This window comes from Apiospora aurea (genome assembly GCF_038362705.1).
Source record: "Apiospora aurea strain CBS 24483 chromosome Unknown utg000001l_segment0_segment0, whole genome shotgun sequence".
NCBI classification, from domain to species: domain Eukaryota; kingdom Fungi; phylum Ascomycota; class Sordariomycetes; order Amphisphaeriales; family Apiosporaceae; genus Apiospora; species Apiospora aurea.
In genome coordinates, this window is record NW_027117388.1 from 6,357,923 (window position 1) to 6,377,399 (window position 19,477).

General features: G+C 53.7%; 8 protein-coding genes across 8 annotated transcripts; 5 read left to right on the forward strand and 3 right to left on the reverse strand.

The window, feature by feature from the left end:
- Positions 1 to 3: 3 nt before the first annotated feature.
- Positions 4 to 817, forward strand: PG986_001938 (uncharacterized protein; the record flags this gene model as incomplete). The annotated part of the gene is made up of 3 exons (XM_066838160.1): positions 4 to 16; positions 199 to 398; positions 467 to 817. The coding sequence occupies 3 exons, from the start codon at positions 4 to 6 to the stop codon at positions 815 to 817; spliced, it is 564 nt and encodes a 187-aa protein (XP_066707053.1).
- A 736-nt stretch (positions 818 to 1,553) lies between these two features.
- On the reverse strand, positions 1,554 to 3,373 carry PG986_001939 (uncharacterized protein; the record flags this gene model as incomplete). The annotated part of the gene is made up of 2 exons (XM_066838161.1): positions 1,554 to 3,204; positions 3,255 to 3,373. The coding sequence occupies 2 exons, from the start codon at positions 3,371 to 3,373 to the stop codon at positions 1,554 to 1,556; spliced, it is 1,770 nt and encodes a 589-aa protein (XP_066707054.1).
- A 1,155-nt stretch (positions 3,374 to 4,528) lies between these two features.
- PG986_001940 (uncharacterized protein) lies at positions 4,529 to 6,600 on the forward strand (the record flags this gene model as incomplete). The annotated part of the gene is made up of 4 exons (XM_066838162.1): positions 4,529 to 4,538; positions 4,591 to 4,707; positions 4,769 to 5,342; positions 5,418 to 6,600. 4 exons carry the CDS (start codon positions 4,529 to 4,531, stop codon positions 6,598 to 6,600), a joined length of 1,884 nt encoding a protein of 627 aa, XP_066707055.1.
- Positions 6,601 to 7,463: 863 nt separating this feature from the next.
- PG986_001941 (NAD-P-binding protein) lies at positions 7,464 to 7,667 on the forward strand (the record flags this gene model as incomplete). The annotated part of the gene is made up of 1 exon (XM_066838163.1): positions 7,464 to 7,667. The coding sequence occupies one exon, from the start codon at positions 7,464 to 7,466 to the stop codon at positions 7,665 to 7,667; it is 204 nt and encodes a 67-aa protein (XP_066707056.1).
- A 759-nt stretch (positions 7,668 to 8,426) lies between these two features.
- Positions 8,427 to 8,906, reverse strand: PG986_001942 (uncharacterized protein; the record flags this gene model as incomplete). The annotated part of the gene is made up of 2 exons (XM_066838164.1): positions 8,427 to 8,713; positions 8,840 to 8,906. 2 exons carry the CDS (start codon positions 8,904 to 8,906, stop codon positions 8,427 to 8,429), a joined length of 354 nt encoding a protein of 117 aa, XP_066707057.1.
- Positions 8,907 to 11,302: 2,396 nt separating this feature from the next.
- Positions 11,303 to 14,029, forward strand: PG986_001943 (uncharacterized protein; the record flags this gene model as incomplete). The annotated part of the gene is made up of 1 exon (XM_066838165.1): positions 11,303 to 14,029. The coding sequence occupies one exon, from the start codon at positions 11,303 to 11,305 to the stop codon at positions 14,027 to 14,029; it is 2,727 nt and encodes a 908-aa protein (XP_066707058.1).
- Positions 14,030 to 15,073: 1,044 nt separating this feature from the next.
- PG986_001944 (peptide methionine sulfoxide reductase msrB/msrA) lies at positions 15,074 to 15,915 on the forward strand (the record flags this gene model as incomplete). The annotated part of the gene is made up of 2 exons (XM_066838166.1): positions 15,074 to 15,431; positions 15,566 to 15,915. The coding sequence occupies 2 exons, from the start codon at positions 15,074 to 15,076 to the stop codon at positions 15,913 to 15,915; spliced, it is 708 nt and encodes a 235-aa protein (XP_066707059.1).
- Positions 15,916 to 16,690: 775 nt separating this feature from the next.
- Positions 16,691 to 18,298, reverse strand: PG986_001945 (uncharacterized protein; the record flags this gene model as incomplete). Its single annotated transcript, XM_066838167.1, has 1 exon — positions 16,691 to 18,298. The coding sequence occupies one exon, from the start codon at positions 18,296 to 18,298 to the stop codon at positions 16,691 to 16,693; it is 1,608 nt and encodes a 535-aa protein (XP_066707060.1).
- Positions 18,299 to 19,477: the final 1,179 nt, after the last annotated feature.

A 19,477-nucleotide genomic window follows, 5' to 3' on the forward strand; every position in this document is an offset into this window, starting at 1 on the left:
AACATGGCTGACAAAGGTGAGTACAAGCTCCAGCTCCCTCTTCCAGTGCGACAACCTACTACAGACCAGCAATATGCCGGACTCTGGTTTACGACTGCCCGCTCCTCTGCATCTGGTCCATCCCATATGCAAAGACGACCCCACCATAGCTACGACATAGCTGCTTTTGCTAACCTTCTCTTGCGCCCATCCCGCCAGATCCTCAAGCCGACGCTGCCGCGATCGCAAAGGAGCGGGAGGAGCAGGACGCCCTGCCCTACAAGTGGACGCAGACCATCGCCGAGCTCGACGTCGTCATCTCGGGTATCCCGGGCAACTACAAGGGCCGCGACATCGTCGTCGACATCAAGAAGAACAAGCTGGTGGCCGGCGTCAAGGGCCAGGCCCCCATCATCGATGTAAGCTCTCTCCCTACCCAGCAACCTCTATGTATCCCTCAGCAACTCATGACTCTTCCTTCCCCCAGGGCGACTTCCCCCACGCCGTAAGCACCTCCGAATCCACCTGGACCCTCTCCTCCAACGCGGACGGCACCAAGTCCGTCGAGATCCACCTCGACAAGCAGAACAAGATGGAGTGGTGGGCGCACGTCGTCACCTCGGCGCCCAAGATCGACGTCTCGCGCATCCAGCCCGAGAACTCGAAGCTGTCAGACCTCGACGGCGCCACGCGCGGCATGGTCGAAAAGATGATGTTCGACCAGCGCCAGAAGGAGCAGGGCCTCCCCACCAGCGACGAGCAGAAGAAGGCCGACATCCTTAAGAAGTTCCAGGACCAGCACCCCGAGATGGACTTCAGCAACGCCAAGATCAGCTAGAGAGGGGGTTGACAAGGATAAGGATGAGGAGGTTGTTGAAAACGGGAAGGGGCCGGGAGAGTAGCAATGGGTGATCTACATTTATGGTCAGTAAATATGGGCGTGCTACTCAGACGGGTATGGAGACCAAAGACCGCATTATGAGCTACAGCAGGTATGAGCGATGAGATATCGAACAAAACAAGTGTGGCTATATTGAACGAAAATATACAATGTCTATCGATTCAAGTTGTGTTTCAGCAACATTCGGGGTTACTTGGGATGTACAGGGTGAAACGAATTGCGCAAAACCATGGAGGAGGCGGTAAAAGAACCACTGGTTATGGCATCAGAGGGCCCTGTTGGAAAGTTGCTCTTGGAATCGCGAGTAATGCCACGGCAGATTGAAGCTGCCGTACATCAATTGTCAGATAGTAGCGATTCCGTGAGGTTTCTGCTGGCTATTTTCTTCTCATATTCCGACCAATTCACGTCGGCACACGACATAGGAAACGAATACGAATCATCGTGACTTACCGTGTCTGATAGCTCCGAATGGCGTCCAAATGTTTCGGTTGGATAGATCAGTTCAGGTCGTTCAAGGCGACATATGTTGTAAGGGTGTCAAGATCCTCCTACTTTCCAGACAGGATATTCCAGTTCACATTTCAACAGGCCCAGTGCGGGACAGAGGTCAAGTTCGCATAGTCAAGAACCACCAGAGTCTCGTCATTGAGCTACTGTAGATTGCTCCAGGCTACGACTTTGCCAGCCTTGCCGCTCTAAAGCGACTCAAACGTTTGGGGCCGCCTTCCTCTTCGTCCAGAGGCTGGATGGGGTTTTCGTCCTCCTTCATGAACCCACCTTGTTTCTGGATTAGGCGGTTTCGCATCTTGTAGTACTCAGTCGCCGCCTCTTGGCGCAAGAGTCCGGCATCGAGCTCGTCGGGCTCCTTGGGGGCCGTGGAACTATCCCGCTCGAGAACCGCATCGGCCATGGTTTTACCCTCTGGCCCGGACGGTGCGATGGGACTATGCGTGGCAGGCGTTTCTGGCAGAATGGGGATACCGCTTGCGCTGATAGGGCCATGTGTAGGGGGCCCAGCTGCTCTACTCGACTTAAACCTCGAGGCCTTCTTGGCAGGGGTAGGGACAGGGGCCTGTGTTGGGTCGGCAGTGGTGCTGCTCTTCCGTTCGACAATTTCGGTAGAGAGGGGCTCGACAAAGGGCGTCACAGGCGGCTGCTTTTCAGCTGGCTCGACTTGGCTCGGCTTCTTTTCATCGGCAACATCAAGAGCTGAAGCGAAGCGCACACCCTTCGTTTTGTATACGGGCACATCGCCATTCGAAGAAGAGGTGCCACTCGTAGCAGTAGGCTCATCCTTCTTGATGGTTATGCGCCCGATGCCCTGAAGATCGCCATCGTTATCCTCTGCATAAAGTTTTGCAGAGGAGTCCGGTGGCGCCTTCTGGCTTCCCAATAAGCGCTCCTGAATTTCGATCATTTTCTGCCGATAGTCATCATCGACTACGCTCTGTGTAGACCGTCCCCATTGATCCTCGTCCTCTTCGTCTTCCTCGTCGTCGGAGTAGTCCTCACTATCGAAGTCATCACCGCTGTAGTCACCTTCTTCAAGCGTCAGCTCCGCGACAACGGGGTTCAGCTCAGACAGGTTATAGCTCAGCATGTCTCTTCGAAGTTGAGCTTCCTCCTCGGATTCGTCAGTCGGGATGACAGGCTCCGAAATGATTCCCTCTTGCGCCTTGGCTTGGCGCATCAGTTCCTCAATCTGGTCTGCGTTTTGCGTCCTCTGTACCTCGTCCTTGGGTTCCTCGTCCTCTGTTTTGGTGTCCTCGGCGAAGCTAACACCCTTCTTGGCCTTTGGTTCTGATTGCGCAGGCCCCTTTGGCCTCATGGGCACCCTGATCTGTCTGTTCTTGATGGCATTTGCACGAGCTTCCGCCTCGTTCTTGATCGCGATTGCACGCGCCTCGGCCTCGTCTTCTACGGGCTTCTCGGAGGGAGGCTGTGGCTTTGTGGCAGGAGGGGCGGGTGTTTCGGCAAGACCTGCTTTTTTCAGGGCCTCAAGGAGCTGCGCCTGATTGTCGGACGGTGTCTGCAGACTGTATGAGAGGACGTTGTCGTCATCGTCGAGCTCCTCCATAATTTCAGTGATGGGCAGACCGCCCTCATCGGCAGCGTTGGGGTTGCTGAAGACATCTGCGGCAGCGAATTTGTTCTGCGCCGCCTCGAGCTGGTTCTCGAGGGAACTAATGTTCTTCGACACATAGTCGATCCGGTTGGTCAGGACGCTGATGATTTGCTGGGCGTTTTTGGAGTCGTTCTTGCCGAAGATATCCTGCAGCTCCTTCGCGTCGACCAGGTCGCCCTGGTAGGCTTCCCGCGTGCTGGTCAGGTTTTTTGTATTGGCCGGCAGCGCGCCAACTTCCTTTTTAACGCTTCATATTCGGATTTCCACTGGCGCCATTCGTCCAAGGCCTCTTCGAGCTTGACAAGGTTCTGCTCGAGCGTCTGGCGATGGCGCTCGACGTCGATGAAGCTGCTTGCAGTGGACATTTTGTCAGTGGATGCAGCCAGAGGGAAAGATTTGGGGGCTTGGCAGAACGTTTTATTGGGCTGCAACAAGCAGCAGCCAAAAGTTTTTCCTGGGCCACCCACGCTCGGACCATCCGGCGGAAAAGCCTCCGCACCTCACATCGCGTTGACGGTCAACGCAACGGGCATGATCTCAAGAGCCAGCCAGACGGTACTTTCTGCAAGCCATCTTCACGTTAGTTGCTCCGTCGCTAATTATGTGCATAATCGGAATGATGGACGTAAACTAGCTTTTCATTTAATCTATTATCATCTATCTCGACGCCAGCTCATTCGATTTGCACTGTAGATGATCACCGGGGGTTACATGGTAGTCGTACAGCAGACCGACTTCTGGACCGACAAAGCAGTGCTCGCTTTGGCCATGCACGAAGCGGTATGTACAGATATCGGCTATGACGACATTGACCAAAGCCAATTGGGGGTTGGCTCTCCTTCCAATGGTTTAGGTACTGGACTCGGTGCAATTTGGCCTTGTGGGTGTAGAAAATCCACCTACCTACAGGTATTTGAGGTAACACTGCTCGGTCGATGCAATCGCTTGATCGTGACTGAACGACATGGAAGATTGTGCAGTCAGCCGTTGGTGCTCTATGCATTACAGGTCAGCCCATCGGCAGTAACCAACCCCCCGGGGCTTTTTGATCAATAACCACCGACCAAGGCACCCCGTGCTTCGGCAGCGTTTGGCTGACCATAATCGCGAACCCATCATCCGAACCCGGTGGGTGGAGCGGATGGGGCCGTTTCCCCCCCACGAGCCCATCATGAGATGTGCAGGCTGCATCGTCGGGCATGTACTAGCAAGGATCGTAGAAGTTGGGGTACATGCTTTGAGGGGTATCCAAGGTTGCCCTTGTGGGAATGCCGAGGCAAGGTCTTGGTGATAGGCGAGCATATCCGTCGTTCACACAAGATGCTAGGTTGGTGCCTCCTAGGTAACATCTGAATACCGATCTGAAAACTTACGTCTATCCGCGTGTCAAGCTAGATTCAGACTGCAAACTCTCTTCTAATTACGCAAGCGAGGCCTTGTAGTATACACGTAGCCACCCAGCTTTTCGATAGTGACACACATCTCGACCCCTCCTATATATTGCTTTTTCGTTGTGAAGAATGGCTCTCGGTGAGTGATGTCGGCAATCTGCTTATTCCCATTTACTGACAACTCGCCATAGCTGCTGGTTCCGCCATGCTGGCGGCAGCCGCCTACCTCGATGGCAAGTATCAGCTTCGCCGGGACTGGAAACTCGTCAGGAACCAGAAAGAAGGAGAGAGGCTATACGCCCAGAGAGGTTGGCCCGCCCGTCGTCTCAATCGCTTCAAAATGGCATCTTTCAAACTGACTCCCATTAGTGAAGGAGGGCAAGATGTCCCCGTGGTATATCCTGGAAGAGACCTGCAGAAAATGGCCCAACGAAAGAGCCATCTGGTCCCGGGCCCGGACAGTGACGTACCAGGAACTGTACGAGATGTCCGCAAAGTACGCCCAGTGGCTTTTAGAGCAGGGCATCAGACCCGGCGACCTCGTGGCCGTCTACCTCCTGAACAGCGTCGAGTTCTTCGCCGTCATGTTCGCATCCCACTGCATCGGGGCGTCGCCCGCCCTGATCAATTACAACCTGGAGGGCCGGCCGCTACACCATTGCCTCGACGTCTGCGAGTCAAAGGTCCTGGTCGTGGATGAAGACGAGAAATGCCAGGCGAGAGTGGCCGGAAGCAAGGATTACATCGAGTCCAAGAAGATGGGCATCTTCATTTTGGACAGCGGATTCAAACAGCAAATCGAGGCGAGGCCGCCGATGGTCCCGGAAGAGAAGTGGCGGAAAGGCATGGAGGGAACTTTCCCGTATTGCCTTATCTACACCAGCGGTACCACGGGGCTGCCCAAGGGCTGTGCATACAGTCTGAATCGTATGCACTTAGCTGCGTAAGTTGACTCTAACTTGCTATAATCAATGCAAATAGTGATTCGTCTGAGCGGCTAACCTTTCCAACCGTGTAGCACTTACTATAACCTGCCGTTCGGCTGCAAGCCCGGGGTCGACTGTTGGTATAACTCGATGCCCCTATACCACGGAACGGGCATCATCTCCACCACCACGCTCCTGCTAGGCGGCGTCGGGCTCGCGATCGCGCCCAAGTTCTCCGTCTCCGGTTTCTGGCCCGACGTGACCGAGTCCGGCGCGACCTTCTTCATCTACGTGGGCGAGACGATCCGGTACCTGCTGAACGCGGCGCCGCCACCACCGGAGCAGCTGCGAAAGCATCGCCTGCGGGGCGCCTACGGCAACGGCCTGCGCCCGGACGTCTGGACCAAGTTCCAGGAGCGGTTCGGCGTGCCCGAGATCGCCGAGTTCTTCAGCTCGAGCGAGGGCATGCTGCACCTCCTCGTGTGGGACCGGGGCCCCTATCTGCGCGACTGCGTGGGGCACCACGGCCTCATCCAGCGGTATCGTATGCGCAACACGTACGTGCCGGTACGCATCGGCCACGAGACGGGCGACGAGATCTGGCGGGACCCCAAGACCGGTTTCGCCCAGCGCGTGCCCTACGAGGAAGGTGGCGAGATCCTGGTCGCGGTGCCGGATCAGAAGCCCTGGCAGGTCTATTGGAAGAACGAGGAGGCAAGCAACAAACGCTTTGCACGCGACGTCTTCAAGAAGGGCGACCTATGGTATCGGTCGGGCGACTCTCTGTGGCGCGGTAAGGACGGGCATTGGTACTTCCTCGACCGCCTCGGCGACACCTTCCGCTGGAAATCCGAAAACGTCTCGACGGCGGAAGTGGCCGAGGTGCTCGGTCGGTTCCCAGGCATCGCCGAGGCCAACGTATACGGCGTCAGTGTGCCGCACCACGAAGGTCGCGCCGGCTGCGCGGCCATTCATCTGGATCCTGCTGTTTCTGCAGATATTCTAGACTACGAAAAGCTGGCGGTCTTCGCCAAGAGCGAACTGCCCAAATACGCGGTGCCCGTGTTCTTGAGGATGGTGAGCGCCAGCTCGCATATTCACAATCATAAACAGAACAAGGTCTTGTTGCGGAAAGAGGGCGTCGACCCGGACTTAATCGGAACAGAAGAGAGGGGGAACAAGGACGACACCATTCTATGGCTGCAAGGAGATCGGTATGTTCCATTTGAAAGGTCGGATTGGGAATCCTTGCAGGAGTCACGAGCGAGACTGTAAAGCATCCGAAATATCAATACTCTACGCATACCCGAATCAGTGGTCGGTGCCGTATTCCATGTAGAGAAGCTTGTCTTAAAAGGTTGCCGGTTTTCGAAGGGCCATCCAACTTCGCTTCACGATCCGTGAGGTTGGGTATTGGACTCACAATTACCTGGGCATTCTTCGCATGAAGAGGATACTGGCCAATACCCAGCGTGAGAAAGCTAGGTACGAAGGATTACGGTGTTATAAGTGGTCCATCCGAAGTCAGAAGAGGACTGCCTAGTCGATATGTGGGGTGGAAAAGGGGGAGCAAGAAATATATATTGGACGGCAAAAAATGCGAAGAAGTAGAAAAACAAAAAGGAAAAAAAGAAAAAGAAAAAAGTGCCCGCAGAGGGAGTTGAACCCTCTTGCCTTTAAGTATATGAATAATGATACTACCGCTAGGCTACACCGGCCCGGGCAAGGGATCAGGGTATTAATGCGATATATAAATCATAGGAGGTAGAAGTGCACAGGTGTTGCGCAAGTTCTTGTGGCTTCTGGAATCCTGGGTGTGGGTGAACTCAAATCTTGTTTGCCGAACGACGCCGCCAGCCGCTCCCACGGAGCCGAAGGCCAGGCTGTTGGACAATGTCACGACTGCAACCCGTCGATCGTGGCATAGCTTTCTGATTCCGGAGTGTGAACATTTGTTGAAATGGGTACTTGGCTGTTCTGGTATAGTTGGTATACCTCATCCTGGCGCAGGCAAAGGGGCGATCGTGAGCTGGGTAATTAATGGTGCTACGACAATTAGGCGAAAGCAGATCCCTTTTCTTGGAGCTTTTCTGGACCCAATGTTACGGTAATCAATCCTTCCTGGGCGTCTATATAACATGATATCCATTGTATACAATTACACCTACGTTGGCATTGATCCAGCCAAGTTCTACATGCGTGGGAAGTCCATCTTCAACAGTAATGCAGTCCGTGGGTTCTGCAAGGTAGTGGCCCTCTTCTTCACAAAGGCCGGCGCATCCCAGATCGCCATCGGCGCGGGCTCCGACCTGCAGGGCCGTACATCGACCTTCCAGAACTAGTGTTTAAGAAGGCTGGGATTGTCCCTGGGGACAAGCTGAAAGTGAGACTGATGGTTTAGACCATGGGCAGTGGTATTGACTCGCCCTCAGTTTGCGATTTGACCTAGCTGATGACTCAAGTGAAAACAAAGACCAGTCATAGCATTGGTAAGACACACATTAGCAAACTATGACATAGTATAAAAACGTCTTTTGTAAACTGGATGGAATGTTGAGGCATCCGACACCTGCGGCGCGCACCCTCCATAGAAAGGAAAAGACCTTGAATGACAATTTTAGGTTCAGGGGTACGCTCATCATTGGGATGGCGCTGTCGTTGCCAGGAACAAGCCTGGACAGAATTCACGATGTTGTCGTAGTGAACGTGCATCTTGGTTGCAGTGTAGTCGACAATGAGAACTTCTTGGCATAGAAGCCGCCCCGTCATTGATGACCTTGACAACCTTGGCCGTTATCGAGCACTTACAGTTGCGGCAAATCAAATAAATTATCGAGAAAAAAGTCGATTCATATCTCCTATCTAGGAGCTTGTCAAGTTCATATCCCAAAAGGTTTATACCTATATAAACCAAGGTCCGCAAATCCTATAGTCCATTCGCCGGCGACCAGCTATAATTCATATCTGATCCATTCAATCATACTTCTTTCATCTTCTGGTGACCAGCTGCAACAGAATTCATCTCTCGCCCAGTTCAACCCGACCTCTTTCAAGCCATACTACACCAGTCCTCCAAGAAGGCTCCAGGAAGCTTCTAGCATCTAAACTAGAAAGTCATCAGCCACTTCTCGAACGTCAAAGAAGAGCGACATGACCTTCGTGACGTGCTCTTCATCGCTGGCGGCAGGGATGACCCCTTCGCGAATATCGTGGGCGACACAGGCCTCGATATCATCAATCGTCTTGCCCATATCGGCAAGGAGATGCGCGATGACACGGAGGACCTCGGGGTCGATGTCCTCGGGGGCGCAATCCTGGTCGTTCATAAAAACCATGGCCATCTGCAGACGGCAGTGGATTGCGAGAAGTGAGAGGCGACGCATAACAACTAGGTATGGTTTGTCAGCAACATGTCATGATCTGTGGAGTAAAGGGGATGCGAGGTGGGCCAGCAAAGGGGGAGACGTCACACAGGAGATGTGTGAGAGTAGACTCGGGTGTCCTGGAGACTTACGGTCATAGTGGTACAGGCTTCCGGAAAGACTACCTGTGGCCAGGCGTGTTGCTGCATTGGGATCCATAGTGATCACTCGTGTGGTTAAACGGAGGCCGCAAGCGAGGAGCAGACGCAAGAGCGCTGGCCCGCAAGCGCCGCTTTATTGGCCTCTCGATTAATTGTGGTGCGCGGTAGTAGGTGAGGTATGATGTGAGGTTCGGGGAGGTCACAATAATGAAGAAATAACTCAATCGCGAAGTAATGATAGCTGGTTGAGAAATCGACGGGCTTGTTCGTGTCTGTGAAGTTGGCGTTGATGGTTGTATCTGTGAAATCGGCGAGTGTGTTTGTGTTCGTGAAGCTGGTATGAATGATCGTATGCGTGAAATTGGCGTGCGTGTGGTTGTTGAGTCGACGAGAGTAAAATCGACGAGATGATCGTGGTTAAAAGATCGACGAAAGTGGTCGAGGTTGTGGCATCGACAAGAGTAATCCTGCTTGAACAGAATTTAACCTGCCGCTCACTTACTGGAACTGTGAACAATCAGCTGGCAAAGCTGCCCACCCAAGTCTTGAACAATCAGTGCTTGCATTCAATTTAGTGATGGTGTTTTGGCCAAATCTGTCCACTGAGCTCCACGATTCGATGAGATAGGCACTTGGAAACCCTCACCCATCCTTCACATTACCCTCACTGGACGGGCTACTCATTATTTTACCATCCTGCTTTGAGCACCGAGTACGTAGGCAGAGGGCCCATCTCATCTCATGACTTACCTAAAACATAATGGCCTACCGGGGAGGTGCAACAACACCTACTTTTTTCTCACCATCATCGTCGTCGCCAACAACCAATATCTCACATGGCAACCAAGCCGTGAAACATGGGATTACGGGCTGATTCGTAACGCCATCCCACTTCGCCCTCACGGGCGCCACCGCCGTACCGGGACCGGTTCGTAGTGCCGCCCAAGCAACACCTCGCACAGATCCGTGGTCGGGCTCCACGGCGACCAGACCCAAAACCCAGGCCTCAGTATGCAAATGCGGCCTTCGGTGACCCGACCGGGGGTGTGTGGTCTGCCCTGTACGAGCGAAAGTCCAACCGAGGTGGGTGACGTTGCCTGAGAAGTGCCCAAGCACGATGAACGATGGACACTGGTTCCTCCGGCGGACTCCACTCAGTGCATGTACTTGCACTACCTGCACCTATGTTCATCAGTTTAGCTTAAAGATCATGCAAGTATAGACCTGTTGACCTGCAATCCGTTTACGTTGGGGAGAGGGCTGGTTTTACACCGCTTAGGATTCCCATAGTCTGCCATGTTGTTTCAGACATCGGGCATACCAGAAATAGCCAGCCGATTAACCTCTTTCAGGGTGGTTCTTAACTTGGAGCAGAGACACTCACGAAGCCAGTTGCCGATTCCCATGTGACAGTGCCCCCTAGGTTTTACCACCAATTTAACGGCGATTACATCTAGAGGCAACATTGAAAGGGCCCAGAACACCGTTCAGCAGTCCTGCACAGACAGCTCTGCATTGCCCCTGAAGCCATCTACCCACAAGGCGCATGGCGCCCCAGGTACCCCATTGGCCCTTTGTGTGGGAGAGTACCGTACCACGTGCAGTAGCAATTCAGATTGTTGCGGCTCACTAACCTAGCCCGGTCGAGCTCGTAGCTGCAGCTTCAAGGCACACAGGCACACCAAGGTTTTGCTGAACCACACGAAGTACCGCGCTGCCTTACCGGCCAGTACAGAGGTACCCATGATTAGAGCCGGGGATCTGGTCGGCCGCAGTGGCAAATGCAGATGGCGGTATTAGCGGCAGGTTAAAGGCCAATCTAGACTCTAGACTGCCCCCTAAAAGCCGGCGCTAGAGTCCCCCTAGCGGTGATGCCAGCGATATTGCAGCGCTCGGCTATCCGCAACTTGCTTCTTCAGCTAGGGGAGGAGGGCCTCAACGCCAATGGCTGGGGGGCCGTTATATCCGCGTCTTCTGTTAGCGGCGTGATTGCAATCGGCTGCTAAGAGAAAAACTGGTCATCCCCTCCTCGGTACTCTGACGTACTTGCCAGCTAGTAATTTACCCTTGGGAGCGTTTCCATGAGTTTTGTTCCCATCTCAAGTTTTGACGTATCCCGGAAAAGATAGACGGAGAATCAACCCGTGATACGACGTGAATGACGCAAGAAATCGAATCGCACCCAGCTTCTTCACTTCATTTGAGCAGGTTGATGCCTTGACGTCAAAGCCATAGGGAGGATGGGCGGCCATTCTGGCTCTCACACCGGCCGGGGGATGATGGGTCGTGGGATGGGTATTCCGCATAGCTCGTTCAGCTGCACTACGAATCTCCTCCGGCAACCGATACCCCAGCGACCATTGCGAGTCGATGCGCCACTGGATGTTGAACATGCGCATCTGCCGCTGAAGCCATTCGACCGAGACCTTCACGAAGAGCATTTTGGGGATTCAGATGCGCCGCCATCACCAGACCCCCCCTTCTGGACACAATGAGCGCTACCTCGCACCTTACCTCACTCCGAACGAGTCGTCGAGGTTGGCGGCATACTGGTATCATACCAGACTGATTGAGCAAGACGAGCTACTCTTGGCCAAGATTGACACGCTCGTCAATGGCTTACAGAAGGCAATCGGCTGGGGCTATGCCATCGCAGGTCTTCTGAGCGAGTCGACCTTCACCCGAGTGGCTGCTGCCAACATGCCCCTGGCTTCGCTGCCCCGGAGAGAGAGTCCTTGCTCCCATACCATTAACCAGACGTTTGGGAGTGTTTTCATGGTGCCGGACATGTCCCAGGACTGGCGGTTCAAGAACGCGCCGCAAGTGGAAGCCCTGGGTCTCAAAAGCTATGCTGGCACGCAATTGCGATTGATGGCCGAAGACGGGGGTGATGTCGCCCTTGGTAGTCTCTGCGTGGCTTCGGATTATCAACAAGAACCCCTGTCATCGGATCAAAAGGATCTCTTGGTTCGGTTCGCGGAGCTGATCAGCGCGTCCATCGCAAGTCATACGCGACAAAGGCGTCTCAAACGGCGGCAGGAGATGAACGAAATGCTCTCGACCTTCCGAAGTAGCATTGGCGATGATCACCATGAAACAGCGGCTCTGGGAATAATACAACAGGTTTACCCGGATGCCCAGGTCTCGATACAATCCACAAGCGATGGCAAAATCGACCTCGTTGGCCGACCTAGCATCGCTTACACCGACATCAGCGAGGGCGTTTGGGAGGATAGTGAGCATATCGAATCGATCATTCAGTCTTCCAATTTTCAGGACCTGCAGTCCACGCAGACTGTCCGGGCTATTGTCGCTCGGTGCGGTACTTCCGACAAGTACATTGTTGTGGCGTCCAACGATGTCCAGCATGTATTAGACGATTTTGACGCCTGGTTCGTGTCCAAAATAGCCGAAATCACGGCGACCACCATCCAAAATCGCTTGCTCCAACAGGCATTGCATGCTCGAGAAACATTTATCCGAGGCATCACGCACCAACTCCGAACACCCATCCACGGAGTCTTGGGATCAGTAGAGCTTCTGTCTGAAGAACTCACCGCCATGACACTAGCCGGTTGCCCGCCTGTCAACTGGGGTGAGAGCCGGCACGCACTTTCTCTATGGGAGAATGTGGCGACCATCAGGAACTCGGGCCAAGAGCTCATGACAACCGTCAACAGCATCATCAAGCACAACGTCTGGACAGAGAGCACCGCAACGAAGGTACAACTGAGTCCGTACAGTTTGGTCGGTTTAGAACGTGATGTCATCGGTGACATAACGGCTTATCTGCAAAGAGCAGAGCTGCAAGGGGTTTCAATAGACTTCATTGAAGATCTGCCCCAAGGAGGTCATATTATACTCACAACGGATGCGCGCCTCCTCACAGAGTGCCTGCAACAGCTTCTGATGAATGCGATCCATGCAGTTTCCGACGTACCAGCAGGCACTGTCTCGTTGACTGTACGTGCCTCGAGCGAGCCTCCAAGTCTGACAATTGATATCGTCGACAATGGGATTGGCATTGCGGAGGAAAACTACACCAAGATTTTCGAGCCCTATGAGAAAATCAACCCACACAAATCCGGTGCAGGACTGGGATTGACACTGGCAAGCAAGACGGCGAAGCTGCTTGGAGGAAGTGTCAAACTCGTTTCGTCGGCATTGGGGACAGGCTCGCATTTCCGGTTTGAGTTGTCGGATCCCGTCTTGGAGTTTGTGAAAGAAGAGAACCCGGAAACTTCACATGAGGAGACCCAAGAGCCTTATACATTCCACGACATAAGAAACAGGTCATCCTTCGATCATCTCGTTAGTCGCACCGTCAAGCACCTGGAAGAGAAAGGGCTCAAACGCAGCGACGCGGCATCCGCCCGGTATATCGTCACTGATGCCAATCATCATGAGGTAGCTTGTATCCAGCTGCTGTACCCAAGATCCGTCGTTCTCTGGCTGTCATCTATGGATGCCTCACGAGAAGCTTGGATGAAGGAACGCCAGATGCAACGTCGCATCGAAGTACACGGGCCACTGTACCGGTTAAAGCTCGATGAAGCTTTGCGTCAGGCAGATCTACTATGCACTGCGATCTCTCCCGGCACACCTACAGACCTGAAGGTGATCGAGAAGGCAGCCGCAATCCCTCTTGTGAGCATGATCCAAAGCCAAACAGCAGACAATGCTCTCGTACCAGAAATACCGCCGGTAGTTGAAATCCTCGAGGCCGAGCCCGGACGATTCGCTGGGTACTGCCACCACTTGAAGCTCCGTGCACTTCTGGTGGACGACAATACAATCAACCTAAAAATCTTACAGAATTACTGCAAGAGGCGCAAGATCCCCTACGTCACAGCCGAAGATGGGAACCAGGCGCAAGAACAATTTGTCAAGGCTGCCGAGAGCGAAGAGCCTATCACGTTGGTGTTGATGGACTTACAGATGCCAAACTGCGACGGCGTCGAAGCGACGGCGGCCATCCGCGCATACGAAGAGAAGCACGGGTCTTGCAAGTCGCTTATATTAATGGTGACCGGTCAGGATTCGGAAATGGACAAGATCAACTCGGAGAAGGCGGGTGCTGACGAGTTTCTGGTCAAGCCTGTCGGTCCACGAGTATTGGACAAGTGCATTAGTGCTTGCTACTCGTTTTATGAACCGGCAGGAAAGGTGATGCCAACGTGATGGAATGCTAGCCCTGCCCTCGAATCAATCTGATGAACGACATCAGAGAGGGCTATTCATTTTCCCGCCTTCAGCAAGGCCCGACGAGTGTTTCGATATGAGCGAGAAACCCGTGGGTTGCGCGGGCAAACCAAGACGAAGAGAAACAGGGGGCGCAAACTGCTCCAAAATGGCCATCTTCTTGTGGCAAAGAGGGGATAAGTTTGAACCCTTGAGACGAAAGGAATCGAATTTAGAGCCTAGAGATGTCTCGCGAGTATTTGCCTTCTCTGGCCGCTATCAGAATAGGATACCCAAGCTGTCTGTGTCATTGGGATGAACCTTAAGTTCCGTGGGAAAGCACGAAGTACTAGGGCGATAGGTAGACGATAGGTATATCGATGGAAGGTTCGTACTGCAAGAGACGAAAGTAGCGGAGGCTGGACAACGAGTAAGCACTACGCGGATCGTCTTTGTCGCCATGACTGGTTTTTTATACCAAAAACCTTACCTAATAAAATCGATCATATCACACATACTGACAGATTCCAAATCAATTGGCGAGGCTAAGGAAGCAAGAGACGCGATGCATCAAATCTGAGATTGCGATTTCTGGTTGGGCCGATCAAGGAAGGCCCCTGGATTTGTCAACTGTTCTAGCAGCTGTGGGCCCGGTACCTACCTATTGGGCTTCGACTTAACGGCCATGAGCCTATGGCAGGGCAGCGTCGCAGTGGATTCCCGAGGTTCTGTAGCCCGATGACAAATCCCCCGTAGGGCGGCGTGCGGTGTGCGGGCAGTGCCTGAGCGGGCTTCACAAGCTCCAATCTGCTGCTTGCCCCTCACACGTCACGACTTTCCCACGCCGACAGGCCGAATGCGCTTTTGCGACTCCAACAAGGAGAGGGGCACTAATGTGGGAAGGGTTCAATGGCGCAATGCATTTTCCACGACTATTACGAGAAACCTATTATATAATAACCATGCGACGAAGCCCATAACTCAGAGTCGAATTTTCGCTTTTCATCCTTTCCCCTCTCGACTACCAGCGACTAGAGTAATTATATGACCCTCGCGGCCCTGCTCAGTCTCCTCAAAGACGTCGCCTTCTGGTCCCTCGTCGCATACCTGATCCTGCACATGGCCTTCTTCCAGAACGCGCCCAACTTCATCTCCCGACTCTTCCGGCCCCTCACCACCTCTACCCGTCTCGGCGTATCCGGCTCCGAAGGCGGCATGGCTTCCACGACCATCCCCGAAGGCGCCGAGAAGGCGACCGTCGCCGCCGGCTGCTTCTGGGGCGTCGAGCACATGTACCGCAAGCACTTCGCCGGCAAGGGCCTGTACGACGCGCGCGTCGGCTACATTGGCGGCGACTCGAGCAACCCCTCGTACCGCGAGGTGTGCAATGGCAGGACTGGCCGTATGTGACATCCATACTCTTCTTTACTCGCCCTACCTGGCGCGCAAAACGACAGATTCCGTGTCGCCTCACACCAACCGCAGATCAACACCATTGCTATTCGAAATGACTGACTAACGCGCGCAATCCCACAGACGCCGAAGCCGCCCAGATCGTCTACGACCCCAAGCAGCTCACCTACCGCGACCTCCTCGAGTTCTTCTACAAGATGCACGATCCGACGACGGCCAACAGCCAGGGCCCGGACGTCGGAACCCAGTACCGCAGCGCCATCTTCACGCACGGCCCGGAGCAGGAGAAGATCGCCAAGGAGGTCACCGCCCAGGCCAGCGAGCAGTGGTGGAAGGGCGGCGTCGTCACCGACATCGTGCCCGCCGGCCAGTGGTGGGACGCCGAGACCTACCACCAGCTCTACCTCGACAAGAACCCCGGCGGCTACGAGTGCCCTAGCCACTTCCTGCGCAAGTTTCCGCCGCTGAACTAGGCGTCATGTCTGGAGTGAGGAACAACTGCGAGAAAGAAAAGACGAAAATATTCAAAAATCAAACAAAGCACAAAATCAACTTTTGGCAATGTAAAGGTAACGGATGGGGAAATGATGGTGATCACTGTTTTTTGGCAATGAAGAAAATACGGCGTTCGTTTTGGGTGAAATCCCTCCCGCTTTGACGGGGACATACATGTACATAGGTTTGGAATTATTGCGTCGGCTCAACACATACCCCTTATCATTAGTTTTTTCAACACAGCTCTCATCGAAGGAAGGAATGGATGGGCATTCTGATATTCAACTCGGCAGCACAACATCATGTGGTTTGTTTACGATTTATATATCTTGTAAACCCCGATGGCTTTCCTCGGCCACACTCTCTCTTCCTTATTCGTTCGTATGCCACTTCTATGTTTGTGTGAATAATTCTCGCTGTATGTAGGTAGCTACATGAAGAACTATTGTTGTTCTAATCGTACAGTATGTGGCCCCGTAATGTAACACTTGAGGTCTTGTTAAGGCCCGGTGTGATGACATTCAGCCCTGTATAACAGTGACGTCCGCTGACTTGGACGTCGTCACAAGCAATGATTTGACAAATCACCGCAGGTCAAGGTTACTGTAACCTTATTAGCTCTAACTTCCATCGTACAGAACGCAACTCCAGCCGCTCGCCCGTGGCGAATAGGTTTCCTGGTATCCGTATAACAAGCCCAATTTCAAAGATTATAAGGCGCGCGTCAATGACCATTTTCGATGATCAGCTTTTTCAAGTCTTCAGATCATCCTCGTCCAGTGGATCAGGATCTGCGAACCACCCTGTTATTGGGTTGGCACAATGTCCTGAGTTCCAGGCGATGTACCGATCCCGACCCTGCGCTGCCCTCTCGGCCCAGCCGTAATTCTTCATGCGATCGAGGTTGAGTTCGTTGATGACCGGCACATAGTGATCCAGCTCGGCCACGTTCTCAAACTGCCGACATGCTGCGCCAAGCTCGTCATTCACTCGCACATAGGGTCGCGGAGGTCGGAGATCTCGGTGTGAGTCCCATTTGGGACAGAAATCGACGGGGCCAAGGTCAAGCCACGTGGTGAGTACGAAGCCCCATTTGAAAGGCTCAGGTAGTTTCACGACGTCCAGATGGAAGTCAGTCGTACAAGCAGCACAGCCGCCGCCAGCTCCAAAGGTGTCCAGGGCGGTATTGGGGACACTCGTCAACAAGTCAGGCCGGGGACGACCGGTGTCAAGTTGAGAAAATCTGTCGAACACGGTGTTGCCTGTGTTGGTCGAAACATCATAAGGTTCATGGCTAAAGCAGTCTGCCGTACACGCGCCTGCCGTAGGAACGCCGCTCACGTCCCCGCTGTGTGCCTTTTTACACACGTTAGTCAACAGCTGCCCCAACAGTTTTCCATATCGCGAGCGCCATGTCTGGTGTGGGCAGATCGTGAGCACCTTTGGGTCAGAAGTGGCGGAGGATATAGGCAGGTCGCAAAGTTGCTGGAAGAATCGCCAAAGGGAAAGCGGCGTCTTATCGACAGATGAAACGACACGCTGACGCCGAAGGAGGAGGTTGTCGCCACGATACCTCATTCGCAAGGAAGTCTGGACCAGGATTCCGTTTTTGTACACTGTGGCGGTATTATTCACTTGGGCCATGAGATGAGAGTATTCGACGCCTTGTTTGCGCCGCTTCGTGATGATGCGAAGCAGCTTCCGGTTGGCCCGCGCCGGGATGTGATGATCCGGCGGGTGATCAACACATCTGACGGCCTTCTTTGGGGCAAACACGCGGTCTTTGAAAGGGATGAACGGTCCGTGGAGGCGCTTGCATTTGTAGCAATACACCAGATCAAGTAGGTCATTGTCCAGCAAACTCAGGAGAGCACTACGGACCCGGTGTTTGGGCGTGTCCACCTTCTTAACATAGTCGCCCAGTGCTTTGGAGGCCAGAGGGGCCAGGACATTCGTAGGCTGGCCCGAGAGACCGGAGGAACTCGAGGCATCGGGATCCGACGTTTGGGGGCTCTCTCCCGGCGGGGGCGCAGCGGCGGACTGTATGAAACGCCCGAGTAGCTCCTTGTTGACGAGGGCGAGCACCACGATATTAGCGGGAGACAGGTAGTTGGTGATGGAATCTAGGAGTTCTTGCGGCAGGTCCAGAAGTTTCGACCTCGTTGGCTGTGGTTTGCTGCGCACCGTCATGGACGAGGGCGCAAGTGAGGTCAGGTCGGTTCCAGGCGCTCCGGGCCTAGTGTCGGAAACATAGCTGACCGTGGCGCCGGCGATTTCCACATCTTCATCCCCCGTGGAGGTGTCATGTGTTGCGCCAGTCACGTCCATGGGCTGAGGAAACAGGTGGTTCCAACTATCCATGTTTGACGGGGAGGATATGCGCATAGACGAGACCCTCTTGACGAAGTGCGCGAGGCGCTTTGACTTGAGGCGCCTCACCGAATTGCTGTGGTGGGGGGAAAGAGAATCAGTTGTCAGCAAAGATGATCATCTCACTTTGGTACGGATATGTGTGTGTACAGTTAATTGAATGCTGGGATATGGTTCTCAAGGATTGAAATGACACAAAACAATTTGTGTTTGCCCGGGGAGCGCGGGACGGCGGAGGGAGGAAGAAGGAAGAGGAAAGGAATCGTATGAATTGTTGACCAAACTCTACGGGTGGTTATGCCACTGATGCGAATTCGGGTCCCAGGCCGCCTTGTGGAATAATCATGAAATGACTATCGATTTTTCTTTTCCTCTGTCAGGCGAAAAGGCCTGCTGCTGCTGCTGCTGCTCCTGCCGCGTCTTGCTGCAAATCATTCTTCTCCCATGCGATTGGCGGCTGAAGCTCCTTGTGCCTTCCAAGTTTTGCCATTGAGGTGTTGGGAGAAGTGCAGGCCGGCAGGCAGGCAGGGAAAGGCAGGCGCATGACAGTCTCCAGTCAGCCCGGGGACCTGGGGATTGGATGTGATGGATGGGCCATCGATCAATCGGAATCAAGTTGACGCAAGTCGAGGGGTACCCGGCGTTAAGAGCCTGGCAAACTTCCGATCCATACAAGTTCCGTTGAAGTACTGTGTGTAGGCCGGGCTGGGAACACAAACAAAACCAGCGCAAGCACATGCCAAATCGTACTCACATTGATCCATGTCTCTCCATAAACGTTCGCGACATCTTTTGGACGTTGAGTATAAAAGTATATGTTGAGTAAGTAGGAATGCTGGGACGAGATGATGATATGGGATCCCACTACTTCGTCTCTAAGGCAGGATGGCCATCAGACTCGACGGGTGGGAAATGCAAAAGACGGGAAGGAGAAGAATAGACGGGTTCATCGAATGGTTCGGATTCCAAACGACGCCAGGCCCGTCATATAAGTAAACAGGTCCAGCAAGACAGACCGGGACTTCAGTCGACAGGTCAGCTGTATCACATAGTCATAGCCATTCCCATTTCCATCCCAGCCTTCGGGCGCCATGGCGTGTTCCGTGAGCATCTTTGTTGCCCAGGAGTGCACACGAGCTGCAGTCGATCTACTAAGCGTCTCGGTGTCAG